The 19,410-nt window shown below is 40.3% G+C and overlaps 1 protein-coding gene across 2 annotated transcripts in view; it reads left to right on the forward strand.

Annotated features, from left to right (window-relative positions):
• Nucleotides 1–19,410, forward strand: part of LOC133652360 (tight junction protein ZO-2-like) — a 191,157-nt gene that overhangs the window by 164,933 nt on the left and 6,814 nt on the right. For both annotated transcript variants that reach the window (XM_062051028.1, XM_062051027.1), the window contains 6 exons: nucleotides 5,859–5,938; nucleotides 6,317–6,527; nucleotides 9,209–9,309; nucleotides 11,063–11,266; nucleotides 12,348–12,452; nucleotides 16,942–17,427. In XM_062051028.1, the coding sequence (XP_061907012.1) occupies nucleotides 5,859–5,938; nucleotides 6,317–6,527; nucleotides 9,209–9,309; nucleotides 11,063–11,266; nucleotides 12,348–12,452; nucleotides 16,942–17,427 (1,187 nt within the window). The remainder of the gene's footprint in view (nucleotides 1–5,858; nucleotides 5,939–6,316; nucleotides 6,528–9,208; nucleotides 9,310–11,062; nucleotides 11,267–12,347; nucleotides 12,453–16,941; nucleotides 17,428–19,410) is intronic.

Genomic DNA, 19,410 nt, shown 5'->3' on the forward strand with positions numbered 1-19,410 from the left:
GTTTGTCTAGGTAGACAGAAAAATTATACATGTGGGAAATGCCGAAAGGAGCAATGGCAGTGCCAGGATTGTGAGTGACTGCTCAAATGTATGTCAGTCACGTTTACATGGACATGGTTTTTCATTCTTTGTAAATATGCTTTTTTCTTTGTAAATTTTTTTTTTTAAACTATTTTTGGCACACAAAAATAACAATTGCTTCTGCAACAACCCTCCACACCAAAACTGGGAAAACAGTTGCTTTTTCATTCTTTGTAAATATGTTTTGTTTTGTATTTTTTTTAACAATAAATGTCAGAGTGTTGATCCCTTCATTCTGTTGATCCTTGCAAAAACACACACAACCTACCTCAGAACTAAAGCTTGAGCTGTAAGGTCCCCTCCCCCACACAGGCTCAAGTGGCCCCCTGCCGTGTGCCACTAACAGCCACATTTTCATAACAAAAGGAGTGTCCACAGGGGGGACTAGGGGTCAAATGACCCTCTTGTGTGTTTTCTAGGTAAAAATGTCAATTGACCCTTCTCTGGGACTTCGCGTGTTAAAACATGGCTAGCTAGCTAGCAGCTAACATCCATCAGCAGTCGGCAGTGTTTTAGCTACTTTTAAATCACTAATCCTCGCCTCCATGGCGACAAATAAAGTATGTTTCTTACAAGTTCATTATCACTGGAGGATGAGGAATAGCTAAAAATGCTTCACTACACACCGATACAATAGCTCACCGGCGTCAATGCTAATGACGTTGTTCCTGAATGTAAACAAACGCCACGGGTGGATCTACACCTGACATCCAATGTAATGATACCAAGTACAAGAGCGTATCTAGTCAAGCGTATCTAGTCTGCAATGATTACATCGATATTTTTTATCGTCACAAAATCTTTTTTCCTTTTTTTTTAATTCATATTATGTTCATAAACTTGGGAAATACGTCCCTGGACACTTGAGGACTTTGAATATGACCAATGTATGATCCTGTAACTACTTGGTATCGGATCGATACCTAAATTTATGGTATCATTCAAAACTGATGTAAAGTATCAAACAACAGAAAAATAAGTGATTATTACATTTTAACAGAAGTGCAGATAGAACACGTTAAAACAGAAAATAACCAGATATTAACCGTAAATAAACAAGTGGATTAATAATTCATTTTTACAGTTTGTCCATCATAATGTTGACAAAATAATAGAATGATAAATGACACAATATGTTACTGCATATGTCAGCAGACTAATTAGGAGCCTTTGTTTGTTTACTTACTTCTAAAAGAAAAGTTGTCTAGTATGTTCACTATTTTATTTTTTATTTTTTATTTTTATTTATTTATTTTTTATTTTTATTTTATTTTATTTTTATTTTTATTTTTATTTTATTTATTTATTTTTTTCCAAGATGGCGGTGCGCACAGATGCAGCGGCTCACGGCTCTCCTTTTCAGTGCTCTTTCCTCCTTCTTTTCTTCTTGTTTTTTTTCCTTTTGTGCACCACCTGTACTGCAAACACCCGGTACACCCGCCAGTCACTCTTGGATATCGGGAACTCGCACCAGATATCTGTTTCGAGCGACTTTCACCACAAGCACAACATCCCAGACGACATAGCAAGAGCACCGGGCTCTCCGTGGTTTGTTGTCGGGTCTGGGAGACGGCGCAGACGGAGGAGGGAGAGGAAGCAGAAGCGTGGCCGCAGGTCCGGCGTCTTGCTCAGGCTTAGGAAACAACCCCACAAGCCACCTCTACCGAGCCTGTTCCTCTCCAATTCCAGATCCCTCGTACAGAAGATGGACGACCTGGAGTTACAACTCGCTGGAAACCGCTATGTTCGGGACTGTTGTGCTATGATTATCACCGAAACCTGGTTTCACCCGGAAATACCCGATGCTAGCATGCAGCTAGCCGGCCGCACTCTGCTCCGCCGGGACAGAACTAAGAACTCCGGTAAGAGCAGAGGAGGGGGGCTCTGTATTTACGTGCATGAGAACTGGTGCAACAACGGGACAATCATTGAACAGCACTGTTGCTCGGACGTGGAATACATGTCTGTTAGATGTCAGCCTTTTTTTCTCCCGAGAGCGCTGTCTGTTGTTATCATCACGGCTGTGTATATTCCACCGGACGCCAAAGAAAACACAGCGCTCTCTCTTCTGCTGAACACCGTCAACGAACAGCAGCGGGCCCACCCCGACGGTGTTCATATCATAGCAGGGGATTTTAATAAGGCCAATCTAAAGACTGTACTCCCTAAGTTCTACCAGCACGTGAAGTGTTCTACAAGGGGCAAGAACACCCTTGACCACGTGTATACCAACGTGAAGCACGCGTACAGAGCTACACCCCTCCCCCAGCTTGGACAGTCAGACCATCTTTCCCTCCTGCTCTCTCCTACCTACACCCCCATCAGACGCCAGGCCAGGCCCATCACAAAGACTGTTATGACCTGGCCTGACGATGCACTCCCCAAACTTCAGGACTGCTTCCAACACACGAATTGGGACCTCTTCCAACAACAGGAGCTGGAGACAGCCACAGGAACGGTGCTGGACTACATACAGTTCTGCATCGGGAATGTGACTGTGGAAAAAACCATCCGGGTTTACCCCAACAAGAAACCCTGGATGACCAGCCAAGTCCGCACACTCCTCAGGGCCCGCGACGCAGCCTTCAGGTCAGGGGACAGGGCAATGTACAGTGCTGCTAGAGCCGACCTGAAGAGAGGGATTAAAAAAGCAAAGGCGGACCACAGGAGGTGCATAGAGTCCCATCTGTCCAGCAATAACTCACGGGAGGTGTGGCGGGGCATTCATGACATCACGAACTACAGAGGCTGCAATGTGACAACTGCGGATCAGAGTGCGACACTGGCAGAGGAGCTTAACTGTTTCTTTGCCCATTTCGATACCCCCCAGCGACTCTCATATGCTCCAGCCCTGCCCCCGCCCCCACCGGGCTCCGGCACCACTCCACTCACTGTACAGGAGCACAGTGTCAGACGAGTGCTCCTGGCTGTGAACCCCAGGAAGGCTGCCGGACCAGACGGAGTACCTGGAAAGGTGCTCAGGGCGTGCGCCCACCAGCTCGCTCCCCCCCCTCACCAGGATCTTCAACCTCTCCCTGGCTCAGGCAGTCATCCCATCCTGCCTGAAGTCATCTACAATAATCCCGGTGCCGAAGAAGTCTCCCATCACCAGCCTGAATGATTACCGACCAGTGGCCCTCACTCCGGTAATCATGAAGTGCTTCGAGAGACTGGTTCTCCAGCACATCAAGGACCATATCCCTCCAGACTTTGACCCCCACCAGTTCGCATACCGGGCGAACAGATCCACATAGGACGCCATCGCTGTTGCTCTCCACTCTGCTCTGAACCACCTGGAGCAGCAGCAGAGCTACGTCCGGATGCTCTCTGTGGATTATAGTTCTGCCTTCAATACAATAATCCCGGACAGACTCTGCAATAAACTGGACACTCTTGGCCTCCCCCCTCTCACAAACGCCTGGATAAGGGACTTCCTAACGGACCGACCCCAGAATGTGAGACTTGACCCCCACCTCTCATCCACCCGCACGCTGAGCATCGGCTCCCCACAGGGCTGTGTGCTGAGCCCCCTCCTCTACTGCCCCTACACCCATGACTGCAGTCCAGCCCACAGTGACAACCTTATCGTCAAGTTTGCTGACGATACCACAGTGGTCGGGCTCATCTCCAGGGGTGACGAGGCTGCCTACAGGGAGGAGGTCCTGAAGCTGACGGCCTGGTCTTCGGAGAACAACCTCGCTCTCAACACCAGCAAGACCAGAGAGATCATCGTCGACTTCAGGAGGAGCAGTACCGACCCTGCCCCCCTCTACATCAACGGCGAGCGTGTGGAGGGGGTCCACACCTTCAGGTACCTTGGAGTCCACATCTCTAACGACTTTTCGTGGACAGTCAACACCACAGCAATCATCAAGAAGGCTCAGCAGCGGCTACACTTCCTGAGAGTCCTCGGGAAGTACAACCTGAAGCCTGACCTGCTGCTGACCTTCTACTGCTCGTCCATCGAGAGCCTGCTGACCTACTGTATTACAGTATGGTACGGCAGCTGCACTGCAGCAGACAGGGAGAGGCTGCAAAGAGTGGTCAAGACGGCTCAAAAGATCATCGGCCGCCCTCTCCCCTCTCTGATGGACATCTACACCTCCCGCTGCCTCAACAGAGCCAGTGCCATCATCAAGGACAGCACCCACCCTGGCTCTGACCTGTTCCACCTGCTGCCCTCTGGGAAGCGCTACAGGTGCATTAAAACCAAGACGAACAGGCTAAAAAACAGCTTCTTCCCCAGGGCCATAACCACCCTGAACAGACTTCCCCATTGACCCTCATAACTGCCTTCTCTTCGGTGCAATAACCCATTCCACCAACCACCCTGTTTCATGTAGATATTCATGTACATATTCATTTCACCCTCTGTACAGAGTGTACACTTGTTTTATCGCACTGTATGGAATGGCCTCAATCTCGTTACCCTGCGTAATGACAATAAAGCTGATTCTGATTCTGATTCTGATTATTTAAGGACTAAATAGCGATAACAAATATGTTTAATGTACCCTGAGATTTTTTGTTAAAATAAAGCCAATAATGACATTTATTCACCTTTTATTTACCCAACACAGAACCTCAAGGTACTGTGTTGGGCCCATTATTATTCACTATTTACATAAATAATCTTGGACAGAATATTCCGAATTCAACTTTCCATTTCTACGTTGATGATACTGTCATATACTGCACAGCACCCACTCCTGCTGAGGCCTTGAAATATCTACAACGTGCATTTGAAAGAGTACAAGAACAACTTTGCTATCTTCAACTGGTTTTAAATGCAGAGAAAACAAGTGTATGTTCTTTGCCACATCAAAAACTAATATCAGCACTGTGTGAGAACATTTTAACATGAAATGGGCAACAAATTGTGTTAGTATCTTCTTTTAAATATTTAGGATTTTTAATTGATGACCACTTGAGTTTTAAGAAGCACATTATGTATGTTGTAAAAAAAAAAATTCAACTTTTACTGGGATTTTATTATAGAAACAAGTCTTGCTTTTCTTTTACTGTGAAACAGAAATTGGTGGAAACAACCTTTTTACCTGTTATTGACTATGGAGATGTGTTGTACATGAATGCTACTGCTGGTTGTCTCCACAAGCTGGATAGTATGTACCACTGGGCACTGAGATTCATCATCAACTGCGCTCCCCTTACTCACCATTGTGTGTTATACTCAATGGTTAACTAGACATCTGTATGTGCTCGACGCCTCAATCATTGGTATGTGTTCATCTCCAAAACCATTATGGGTATCACTCCATCTTATCTGTCTTTTAACAAAGAAACAAGGAAGTCACAATCTTCGTTCAAGGAATGTTCTGCAATTTGTCATCCCCAAAGTAAAAACTGAACTGGGCAAGAAAGCATTTAGGTTTTCAGCACCGAAGGCTTGGAATAACCTACAATCGGATCTTGAACTTCAAACCCTTGTTACATTAAATTAGTTTAAAGCTTCTGTGAAAGGATTGCAGTATACCTCGTCGTATGCACGTGTTATGTGAGCAAGTTTTAATGTTGTAAATTTGATTTTTCATGTGTTGTTTACTGTTTTTAATGTAAACTTGCTGCTGCCCTCTTGGCCAGGTCTCCCTTGCAAAAGAGATCTTTGATCTCAATGGGATTTTACCTGGTTAAATAAAGGCTAAATAAAAATAAAACATTTAGAAAAGTATCGAAATACCTGTTGGTACCGGTATCCTACTCCCTATTGGATCACATGATCCTGAAAAAAAAATAAATTGTCATTATTTTCATGTTAGAGACGGAACCGAAAGATGCTGGCTCTGAGAAGTCCTCAGGTGTGGTTCGCCTCAACACTATTCGGCAAATTATTGAGCAGGTAAAGTATATTATGCACATCTTTTATAAAAAATACCTCTTTATTTCCCAATATTTCCTCTTCAGTCGAATAATCAGTTTCAACAGAATTTATCAGGCTTTTTTTGGGATTGTTGACACCTAAAATGTCAGCATGTTATTTCATGAATTTTTTATGATTGTTTGAAGTGTTCTTTGTAACTTTAAAACCCCAAAAGCACAGGAATTGAACTTATCGCACAAGATAAGCTTAATTGCGTAGTTTGCCAAACTAATATTGGCATTTCACTCATTGGTTTATACCACATGGTGTAGTCCAAATCCCATATTTTGTCATTTAATTGTAGCAAGGCCTGTCAAAATCAAAATGTCTTATCTCAGTGTCCCTCACGCTCCACAGGATAAACACGCCCTGCTTGATGTAACGCCCAAAGCAGTGGACACCCTGAACTACACCCAGTGGTATCCCATCGTCATCTTCTTCAATCCAGACAGCAAGCATGGCATCAAGGCCTTGAGACAAAGAATAATTCCAAACTCCAACCGAAGTGCCCGCAAGTTATATGAGCAAGCCATCAAGCTGAGGAAAAGCTGTTGTCACTTATTCACAGGTGAGTGACCGATGCTTGTCCATAATTATTGTATTTTATTCATCCTGCATGCTAACAGTTAGTTATCAACTTATGACTCTGGGGTAAACTGTTGAAAAATTTGCCAAAACAGTTAGCATCGTAGTGTTAGCAATGCATGCCATAATGCTTAAGTCAGCATGCTAACTGTTACCATGTGTCACGTACCAAGAACACATTTTGAATGGGCACAATACAAACTTCTACATATCCCACATTTCTCAACGGATTTGAGCGGTTCTAAAGTCCAAATGCTCATTGGTTTTTGTTAGTCAACCCCTAGCATGTTAAAGCTAAGTTTTTAAGCAAATGTTACACTTTTTTGGATTATTCCGCAGCCGTACATCTTACAATCATATGCTGCGCTCTATTTACCTCACAGAAGTTAGGAGCTGGGAATGAGGTCACAGCTGGGTTAGGACAGAGGCGAGCCGTGCGTTTCCCACCTACGCCTTCAGTGATGTCCGACTTCAATGACTACCTCTGAAAATACCATAATTTATGTCACCACATGACCATTGCTGGAGAAATACTATACAGGAACACATTTACGTCCTACTGGACATTGAATCACCTCAACAGTGTACAAAACGGGTTATTTTCTGGCGCATTTAAAAATCAAATAAAATGCATCAGCAATTAAAACATGTCTTATGTGTGGTACTGTCAAAATTAAAATTGCAAAAAACATATTAAAAGTGAAAAAATCTAATATTTGAACTCACAATTTGTAGCGCCTATTCGACGCCGTATAAGCCAGTGGTACCCCTCGTCGTCAGCTTATTCGAGTGGAAATGGCGAGCATTTCCCCATTTCATCGACAGAGCAGCTGAGCTAGCTTCCGGGTTTGGCCGACATCGTTTCACAAGATGTAGTTTTTGTTTGAATATCCTTTTTGAAAATGGCCGTGCAAATATATATCTGCCACCTAATCAACGTTTTGTTCTCTTTCTCTGCTATCCCAGTAGGCTACGGCGCAACACTTCCTGCTTCCTGCTAAATTGAAACTTGTGAATGGATACTCACTTTGGATTGTCAAGTGAGTATCCAATCACAGTCTCGTTAACATCAGGCTACCTAGATAGACTACTGTCAACAACTTGTGATCTGATTGGCTATCGCAACTGTCTATCAACTGTATGTGTTCTCAAATTCATCCGCTAACGGTCCCGGTGAGTATCCAATCACAGGACGCGTAAATGTCACGTTCAACGTGAGGCCGTCTTGAAGGCCTTACTGACAACAACCCGTGATCTGGTTGGCTATCGCAATTATCTATCACCTGTATGTCCCCGTTCACTTACAGCGCACAGACATTGTTGATTCTGAAGGCCCCGGGCAGATTTGGTACAGCATGGCAACATAAGCTAGCTGAATTCGGATTGGATACAAACTAAAACTAAAAACAACAGCACTGGAAGGAGCATAATATGACATGAAGAGAATATGAATACTTTTAGATATTTAGGGAAAGTAAATTTAAAAAATATTTTATCTTTAATTATGATCATGATTTCTGGGTATGTCAGGCCAGCAGAGAAGGCCTTGCTGGCCCTGACGGCACACCACTGGGTGCAGAGCGTTCCAATTACAAGGTCAAAAATCAAGATGGCCACATCCACAAAAGATATTCTTGCGCTTGCCTTGTATGAATATAAACAACTTTTGGGGAAAAATGCACTCTTTTTGCAACAACACGGTGGTTGACGAGGATGTTGCTAGAGATGTAGAACCACAAGAGACAAATACAGTCTACACTACAGTAACCTTATAATACATAAACGTCCAATAATACATTGTATATTGCTGCTTTAGTGCAGCAAAAACTAATCAAAAGTGCTAATAACAGATGATATGAAAGCTTATATTATTGTTTACATTCAGAGCAGCCATCTTTAAAGCCAACTCGGGGGTGGTACAAATAGAACGCACCATTATAACTTGGTACGCGACACATGCTCACTGTTATTGTGCTAATGCTAGCATGCTAACCTTTTGCCGCTGTATACTTCAGAGTCACATAACTTGGTACGTGACTAACTGTTATACTGACAGGTAGCATGTGTCACGTACCAAGTAATATGACTCCAAGGTGAAATTGGCTAAAAAGAGTTAACATGCTAATGTTAGCATAGTAGCATGCTAAAGGTAGCATGCTAGCTGAATTTAAAACTGGGTAGTGTTGCATTTCATTCTTCATGACTGCAAAAAGCGGCGCCTCAAGCACTAGATATCTTGTGTAAGTGCAGGTGGAGTAGCTAGCTCCACCAACCAAGTCCCTTCATGACCTGTAATGTTGACCCAAGGATATGTTCACTTTCTGGGCCAGTTGACATCTGTCCTCCCTGAGGGCCTATTGCTTGACTGCAGTCAGGAAGGATGAACTAAAATGAAAGTTAGGTATGTAACTCGGGTTCTAAGAATCCTGGATGATCGCCAGAGCGTTCAGTCAATCAGAATGTTGTCCTTGTGAGAAGATTCTGTAGGGACTGATTCTTTGTCCACACCGGAGGAGACCACCAATCCTAGGGTCACCATGGGTCACAGGTATTGGGTTGTTGGTATGCTGCAGCTACTTGACCTGCACATGTTGATATAGTGATTGAAGCACCGCCTCTGGGTCATCAGGGTTAAATTCTGAACATTAGTTTTGTCCTGTGCAGCTACCATAGAGCTGAACTCAGCCAATGATGCCTGGTATGGTAGCGTCAAGGACGCCATCAGAGAGCAACAAACGCAAGCAGTCTGGGTTTCTGATGGCAAGGTAAACACACACATTTCCCGTTTGACTTTTATGTTCCTTTTGAGGGACAAGGAAGCCAATCAAAGAAAGGCAATATATATATATGTATACATATATATATATATATATATATATATATATATATATATATATATATATATATATATATATATATATATATATATATACAGTGCTAGTATACTATCGCGGTACTAATGAATCAAAAACTACTATACTCTGTTTGAAAAGTACCGGGTCCCTTTTTTTTCACGTCATTACATTGCTGCTTTTACGAGCAGAGGAGCATGTTCGGCAGCACACACACGGAGTACTTACAAGCAGACACAGTGTGTAGACAGAAAAGGGAGAACGGATGCATTTTGGTCTAAAAACTAAAGATAATGGTGAAGTTACAACACTGAAACGCCCAAAGGAAGAGGTGCTTTAGGACATGGCTAGCTAGCTAGCAGCTAACATCCATCTAGCTACTTCTAAATCACTAATCCTGGCCTCCATGGCGACAAATAAAGTATGTTTTTTACAAGTTCATTATCACTGCAGGACGAGGAATAGCTAAACATGCTTCACTACACACCGTCGGAGGATACAATAGCTCACCGCTAACAACCAGCTATCACCCCTGAATGTAAACAAATGCCTTGAGTGGATCTACACCTGACATCCACTGTATGATACCAAGTACAAGAGCGTATCTAGTCGATACTACTATGATTACTTCAATATTTTTCCCTATTTTTTAAAATTTATATTATATGTATAAAGTCAGGAAATACGTCCCTGGACACATGAGGATTTTGAATATGACCAATGTATGATCCTGTAACTACTTGCTATCGGATCGATACCTAAATGTGTGGTATCATCCAAAACTAATGTAAAGTATCAAACAACAGAAGAATAAGTGATTCTTACATTTTAACAGAAATGTAGATAGAACATGTTAAAACAGAAAATAAGCAGATATTAACAGTAAATGAACAAGTAGATTAAAAATAAATGTTTACAGTTTGTCCCTCATACATCCATTTTCTACCGCTTGTCCCTTTTGGGGTCGCGGGGGGTGCTGGGGCCTATCTCAGCTGCATTCGGGCGGAAGGCGGGGTTCACCCTGGACAAGTCGCCACCTCATCGCAGGCCATCGTTTGTCCCTCATAATGTTGACAAAATAATAGAATGATAAATGACACAATATGTTACTGCATACGTCAGCAGACTAATTAGGAGCCTTTGTTTGCTTACTTACTACTAAAAGACAAGTTGTCTAGTATGTTCACTACTTTATTTAAGGACAAAATTGTTCGATTGCAAAAAGAAACATATGTTTAATGTACTATAAGATTTTTTGTTCAAATAAAGCCAATAATTAAATTTTTTTGTGGTCCCCTTTATTTAGAAAAGTATCGAAAAGTATCAAAATACATTTTGGTACCGTACTGGTATCGGAACAACGGCTCCCAGATTGAGAAGCAAATAAGAAGCCAATGTTTTAAACAATTGTTATTATTGATTGTAAAGTATAGAAATACTCAAGTAAAGGTTGTGAAAGGTGTCATTTCTGGCCATGTCTTTCTGATCATATATCAATTTGTGTGAGCATGTTTTCCATTGCTTAGAAAGCATGCACACTGTGTGTCTTCCTACTGTGAGCTTCTACACGTTTTCCTCTCTTTCTTTCTTCTTTCTTATTCTGGTGCTATCCGTCTGTCCATCCCTTCTTCCTATACACCCAAGATCCATCATGTGTCTTTTTTAGTTGGACGAAGTAGAGAGTGATCTGGACTGCCAGGATGCGGAGCGTCTCTCCTTCTTGTCCGCCGACTACCTCAGCATGGACAGCAGACTGACCTCTGACCTGGACGATACTGCGGATGAGACCTACACCGACAATGAGTTGGACACAGAGACCATGCACATCTCTGCCATCAGCCGCTCATCGGAGCCAGTCACCGCTGAGCAGGTAAGTCACTGACATGTTATTTAATCTGCTGCTGATACTGTACGGAATTAAGTTGTTGATGGTAAGACATAAATGATGGAGAGGGGCCAAATGGGACAAATGAAAAAATTGTCTGAAATGTCATTTATTAATTATAATTATAATTAAATACTTACATTCCTAATATGAGAAAAAAGAGTTGTATTGTTATGAAAATAAAGTCCTAGTAATATGAAAAAAATAATCCAAATTCTACAAATTGTGAGTTTAAATATTGTATTTCTTAATTTTTTTCATGTGTAATTTGTTTTATACAATTATTTCAATTTTGACAGTACCACGTAAAACATGTTTTAGTTAGTTTTTGTTTTTGTTTTTTTTAGTTAGTTTATTATTTCTTCGGTCAGTGGTCAACAAAATAAACAAACAGTTTTACATTCATAAATTGACAATTTTACAGACCGAAAGGGTTTAGGCTGAAGTTGAGCACGTATTTCGCCTAACCCTATAAATAATAAACAAGATGTAGTAAAACCAGGGGATATCAGGCTCTGATCTTGAGCTTCATAGAATTGTGAACTTTCCTTTACACAACATATTATAAATACACCATGTACACAACATGAACACTGTTCAAATATATACACAATAAAGACATAGACAAACAGTTGTGAAATATCCCTGTACACGTGTTTGTTAAATTGCTGAAGCAGGTTTATTGAATGTTAAATGCAGTTTTGTACACTGTTGAGGGGATTCAATGACCAGTACTGTGCAAGTGTGTTTTTGTATGGTATCTCCAGCCGTGTCCATGTGGTGACATCAATTATGGTATTTTGAGAGGTGAAGGCGGACTAAGTAGGAAATCACTGAAGGCCTAGGTGAGAAACGCACGGCCTGCCACTGATATATATATATATATATAGGTATATGTATATGTGTATATTCTGATATTAAAAGCGCAACTGTACTGTAGTTATGCTTCTGCTCTTCCATTAAACTCCTATTTTGTATTGATTTTTCTGTTGAATGTGGTGTGGCTGTGTGACCTTCCACTACATGACACGCTCCTTCTCCTTGTGCTTCTCCTTGTGTTGTGCAGATATTACGCAGGTACAGCCCAGAGATCCGCAGTCGTCTGAAAAAAAGCAGCCAGGAAGTTGCCAACAGGTGCAGCCCTCCACCTGTATTCCTGACGGACAGTAAGGTAAGATGTATTTACGGTGGAAACTTACTTCTGACTTGACCTAAACCAGGGATTGTCAAATTGTGGTATGTCTACCACTAGAGGGGAGATCAAGGGTGATGGGTCAAATGCAGAGAATCATTTCGCCAAACCTCGTGTGTGTGACAATCATTGGTACTTTAACTTTAACTTTAACTAGTGGTACACTGGCACTATCTAGTGGTACGCCAAAGAATCACCTGATTAAAGTACAATTTTATTGTAAATGGTAAATGGGTTGTACTTGTATAGTGCTTTTCTACCTTTTTTAAGGAACTCAAAGCGCTTTGACACTAGTTCTACATTCACCCATTCACACACACATTCACACACTGATGGCGGGAGCTGCCATGCAAGGCGCTAACCAGGACCCATCAGGAGCAAGGGTGAAGTGTCTTGCTCAAGGACACAATGGACGTGACTAGGATGGTAGAAGGTGGGGATTGAACCAGTAACCCTCAGATTGCTGGCACGGCCACTCTCCCAACTTCGCCACGCCGTCCCCCCAGGGTTTGTCTTTTATTCAAACCCTGTGTAATGTTACAGTGGCCAAAAATATGAACTATACTTGTTAAATGTGGACGGCGTGGCTCGGTTGGTAGAGCGGCCGTGGCAGCAACTTGAGGGTTCCAGGTTCGATCCCCGCTTCCGCCATCTTCATCACTGCTGTTGTGTCTTGGGCAAGACACTTTACCCACCTGCTCCCAGTGCCACCCACACTTGTTTAAATGTGACTTAGATATTGGGGTTCACTATGTAAAGCGCTTTGAAAAGTGCTATATTAATATAATTCTCTTCACTTCAAATATGACCTCTACCTTGTTTTTAATGACTACATAGGCCCACTACGCTACTGTATTTTAATGTTGGTCATAATGGAGAGCCAAGTGGTTTCTGAGTTGGTATGTACAAACCCTGTTTCCATATAAGTTGGGAAATTGTGTTAGATGTAAATATAAACGGAATACAATGATTTGCAAATCCTTTTCAACCCATATTTAATTGAATGCACTACAAAGACAATATATTTGATGTTCAAACTCATAAACTTTTTTTTTTTTGCAAATAATAATTAACTTAGAATTTCATGGCTGCAACACGTGCCAAAGTAATTGGGAAAGGGCATGTTCACCACTGTGTTACATGGACTTTCCTTTTAACAACACTCAGTAAACGTTTGGCAACTGAGGAGACACATTTTTTAAGCTTCGCAGGTGGAATTCTTTCCCATTCTTGCTTGATGTACAGCTTAAGTTGTTCAACAGTCCGGGGGTCTCCGTTGTGGTATTTTAGGCTTCATAATGCGCCACACATTTTCAATGGGAGACAGGTCTGGACTACAGGCAGGCCAGTCTAGTACCCGCACTCTTTTACTATGAAGCCACGTTGATGTAACATGTGGCTTGGCATTGTCTTGCTGAAATAAGCAGGGGCGTCCATGGTAACATTGCTTGGATGGCAACATATGTTGCTCCAAAACCTGTGTGTACCTTTCAGCATTAATGGCGCCTTCACAGATGTGTAAGTTACCCATGTCTTGGGCACTAATACACCCCCATACCATCACAGATGCTGGCTTTTCAACTTTGCGCCTATAACAATCCGGATGGTTCTTTTCCTCTTTGGTCCGGAGGACACGAGTCCACAGTTTCCAAAAACTATTTGAAATGTGGACTCGTCAGACCACAGAACACTTTTCCACTTTGTATCAGTCCATCTTAGATGAGCTCAGGCCCAGCGAAGCCGACGGCGTTTCTGGGTGTTGTTGATAAACGGTTTTCGTCTTGCATAGGAGAGTTTTATCTTGCACTTACAGATGTAGCGACCAACTGTAGTTACTGACAGTGGGTTTCTGAAGTGTTCCTGAGCCCATGTGGTGATATCCTTTACACACTGATGTCGCTTGTTGATGCAGTACAGCCTGAGGGATCGAAGGTCACGGGCTTAGCCGCTTACGTGCAGTGATTTCTCCAGATTCTCTGAACCCTTTGATGATATTACGGACTGTAGATGGTGAAATCCCTAAATTCCTTGCAATAGCTGGTTGAGAAAGGTTTTTCTTAAACTGTTCAACAATTTGCTCACGCATTTGTTGACAAAGTGGTGACCCTCGCCCCATCCTTGTTTGTGAATGACTGAGCATTTCATGGAATCTACTTTTATACCCAATCATGGCACCCACCTGTTCCCAATTTGCCTGTTCACCTGTGGGATGTTCCAACTAAGTGTTTGATGAGGATTCCTCAACTTTATCAGTATTTATTGCCACCTTTCCCAACTTCTTTGTCACGTGTGGCTGGCATCAAATTCTAAAGTTAATGATTATTTGCAAAAAAAAAAAAAGTTATCAGTTTGAACATCAAATATGTTGTCTTTGTAGCATATACAACTGAATATGGGTTGAAAATGATTTGCAAATCATTGTATTCCGTTTATATTTACATCTAACACAATTTCCCAACTCATATGGAAACAGGGTTTGTAACTATTCAGGCAGAGTGATGTAGCAACTGTTCATACAGTAAATCATGATGTAGTAAAACTGAAATATGTCGTTTTCTAACTTGCACCAAATCAAATGTGATGGATTCATTTCACTTAGGTTGGGATTTTGTCCATCCATCTTTATGGAAAAGTGTGATTTAAACCCTCTTTACTTGGCAATGATGTTTTTTATTTTGTTCTGTTGGATTTTAGTCACGTAGTTTGTTAGCGATGTAACTTGCGATAAGCTAATGGACTGGTCATACCTCGGGTACCGTTCACATTTGAACCAATACAGTACCAATTCCCGGTACCTGGAATCGATTTTCTGTACTTTTGTGTGTGTTAATATAGATTGTTTTTGATGACAACATCTTATTTTTCATTGCAACATTTAAAAATGAGCTGATTATGATAAATGCTGTCTAGTTGTTGTATTTTGTTTTATTATCACATTTCTTAGTCTCATTTGCAAGTATAATATTAAGTTGCAATTACAGTTGCAAGTCCAAGACATTAGATGGCAGTAGTGTATAGTTTATGGTGTGTTGGATAGTCAGGTCAGTCTTTGCTAAATATAGTCTTTTGTTGCGCCCTAAAAAGTATTGATACTGTAAGTATTGTACCTATTACGCACCAGCTGTTTGATTGTTACGTGCATCTTCGTTGTAGTTTTCATTGACACATTTGGAGGTGTTCAATGCTAATCAGTAGCATGTCAACAACAAAGCCAATTTATATTAGCACCAAGCTAGCACGTTTTTGTAAAAGTAAATCCTTGCTTTACTCACGTGAGAGCATTTTTTGAGTCAATTGCTTTGTTGGCATTTAAAATTGCAACATTACCTGAGGTGGTTTGGCTGAGTTTGCTCTCAGTGCTGCTGGAGTGATCATCAAGTGCTGACTTGGCAACCGGGCGTGACATTACCCACAACCCAGGTACCGTAACATGTCACCGTTGGATTTTACGTCAGTCAGTGTCTAGTAGGACTGGCAGGTTTCGGTCGGTGCCTAGTGATACCGCTCTTTTCCTGGAGAAGAATGCTAGCCCACTAATTGCTAGCTAGCATATTAGTTGCTAGCTAGCTTAAACGCTAACATCTAAACTTGGATAAACACATTATGGTCTGGGCAAGTACATTGAACCTATAGACTGTGCTCTCTTAGAACAGAGTGGTAAATATGAAGATTTATTATTCAACAAAGCGATACAAAACATTAACAACACCGCTTTTGTGTGATCACAAAAATGAAAAATATATTAAAAAATTTAAAAAAATAGAAAAAATATCTTCAGCCATTGCCAGACTCTCATTATTATGTGGACAATAAAGCAATATATTAAAACACTAAAAAAATATTTAATGTTAAGTGTGTCTATGTTGTTTATTTATTCATGTATTTATTCTAATGAAAGTGTGTTTAAAAAATTCTATGTGTGTAGAAATACTGTGTTTCTTTCACATAACCATAATAATTCTGGTCACAGTATCCATTATGTGAAATGTTCATATCGTTACATCCTGAGTGTCAGTATTTGTGTAGAGTTAGAACTATTTTATCTATTGCTTTTCATATATTTCTATTTAGGTTATTACCTATAGTATTTGTATAACAATGCATTATTTATGAATTTTAATTTTTCTAAAAGTTTGTCAGATGAATTGAACTGTAATTAATCCAAATGAATTCCAGTACATTTTTTGCTTGCATAATATGAATTAAAATAAACAAATATTTTGACACAAAAACAATTATATTGTACTTTTTCATTTATGAATATTTTTTTTTTATTGATTTATTATTTGTTCTTATTCATTTAGTTAATTTATTATTAATGTTATTTTATTATTTGCTCATTTTGCATTGGGCAGATGAATAGTGAAAATAAATATTTTTTTAAAAGTAAAGTTGCAGCCCTGCTACTAATATTTATACAGTTTTCACAGATCATGTGAGTAAGAAAGTTCTTCCCTACTCTGCTTAGGTAAAGCTATCTCTGAAGGAGGAGTCAATACTTTTGTCTGGCTCGGAAGTCCCACACCAACACCGTCAACATCAACCCGCACCTCAAAGCTCTGGCCAAAACTACGATTCCCCTTCCAGCAGTAGTCCTGCTAGCAGCAACAACGACCCTCCTCCACCAATCCCACGCTCCACTCACTCTTCTGGCCCTCCGCCGCCGCCGCCGCCTCCACCTGCCCTCCTCAACTCCTTTGGAAAACCTCGGACTCTGGGCGCTGCCAAACCTCATTGGGCGCCCAAGCCTATCATCAGGACCATGGTGGAGAAGGCAGTTCCCTCGTCTGCGCTCAGTGAGACCTGTTGGCAGCGAGAAGAGGCAACACAAGACAGTAAAATGGAGGATCCATCCATGAAGTCTTTCGTGGGAAAAGTCCAGGCCTTGGAGAAGATGGATCACTTTGCCAGGGCCCATAGGATGCTCCAACTGCAAGAGGCCCACAATGCCAGGGTGGGTTTTAATACGACAACTTCTACTTGGACCCAGGTCTAACCACATTTCTCAAGCAGGATTATTATTAATATATCAAATATTTTCATCTTTGGAGCATAAAAAAAACTGAGTAAGACATTCTAAACAACTTTTTTAAAACATAATTAGTAGGAGTGCACAAACAAATTGATTCCCTTATCATTTGCAATTCTTAATCATCCTGATTCTAAATTGATTCATAATTTTCAAAAATATATTTAAATAAAAAAATTAAAATATGTAATAAAAAAACATAAAATAGTGGGGAGCGCCCCACTATTTGAGAAGGATTGATTTATATATATATTTATATATATATATATATTATAACAAATGATATATACGTGTGTGTGTATGTGTATATCAGAATCAGAATCAGAATAGTTTTATTGCCATTGTTTGAGAATGGGTTCACAAACTAGGAATTTTTCTTGGTGCAATCGTGCAACATAAAACACATATAACACAGATTTGGTAATAAAAAGAGCTGTAACTGAGCTATCAGATCTTGTTATAGACTTAGAAGGAATTCAAGGAGTTACTGTTAGGAGTTATTGTTCATGTGCCTGATGACCGAGGGGAAAAAACTGTTCAGGTGGCGGGAGGTGTGGGTCTGGATGGACCGTAGTCTCCTGCCTGAGGGGAGAGGGGAGAATAGTTTGTGTGTGTATATATGTATATATATATATATATATATATATATATATATATATATATATATATATATATATATATATATATGTATATATGTATATATATGTGTGTATATATATGTGTGTATATATATACATATGTATATATATATATGTATATATATGTGTGTATATATATGTGTGTATATATATACATATGTATATATATATATGTATATATATGTATATATATTAGTGTTGTCCCGATACCTATATTTTGGTACCGGTACCAAAATGTATTTCGATACTTTTCTGTACTTTTCGATACTTTTCTAAATAAAGGGGACCACAAAAAATTGCATTATTGGCTTTATGTTAACAAAAAATCTTACGGCACATTAAATATATGTTTCTTATTGCAAGTTTGTCCCTAAATAAAATAGTGAACATACAAGACAACTTGTCTTTTATTAGTAAGTAAACAAAAAAAGGCTCCTAATTTAGTCTGCTGACATATGCAGTTACATACTGTGTCATTTTCCATTCTATTATTTTGTCAACATTATTAAGGACAAGTGTTAGAAATTGAATTATTAATCTACTTGTTTATTTAAAGTTAATATCTGCTTATTTTCTGTTTTAACATGTTCTGTCTACATCACTTACTCTTCTGTTGTTTGATATTTTACATTAGTTTTGGATGATACCACAAATTTAGGTATCGATCTGATACCAAGTAGCTACAGGATCATACATTGGTCATATTCAAAGTCCTCATGTGTCCAGGGACGTATTTACTGAGTTTATAAACATAATATGAATTTTTTTTAAACGAAAGAAGATGCTGTGATGCCAAAAAATATCGATGTAATCATAGTAGTACAGACTAGATACGCTCCTGTACTTGGTATCATTACAGTGGATCTCAGGTGTAGATCCACCCATGGCGTTTGTTTACATTTTGACGCCGGATGCCCGGACGGTGGGGGACCGGTATTTTTTGGAGGCGGTATAGTACCGGATATGATTCATTAGTATCGCGGTAGTATACTAATACCGGTATACCGTACAACCTTAATATGTATATATGAATGTACAAACCCCGCTTCCATATGAGTTGGGAAATTGTGTTAGATGTAAATATAAACGGAATACAATGATTTGCAAATCCTTTTCAACCCATATTCAATTGAATGCACTACAAAGACAAGATATTTGATGTTCAAACTCATAAACTTTTTTTTTTTTTTGCAAATAATAATTAACTTAGAATTTCTTGGCTGCAACACGTGCCAAAGTAGTTGGGAAAGGGCATGTTCACCACTGTGTT

This window comes from Entelurus aequoreus, linkage group LG06, assembly GCF_033978785.1.
Source record: "Entelurus aequoreus isolate RoL-2023_Sb linkage group LG06, RoL_Eaeq_v1.1, whole genome shotgun sequence".
In the NCBI taxonomy this organism is placed as follows: Eukaryota; Metazoa; Chordata; class Actinopteri; order Syngnathiformes; family Syngnathidae; genus Entelurus; species Entelurus aequoreus.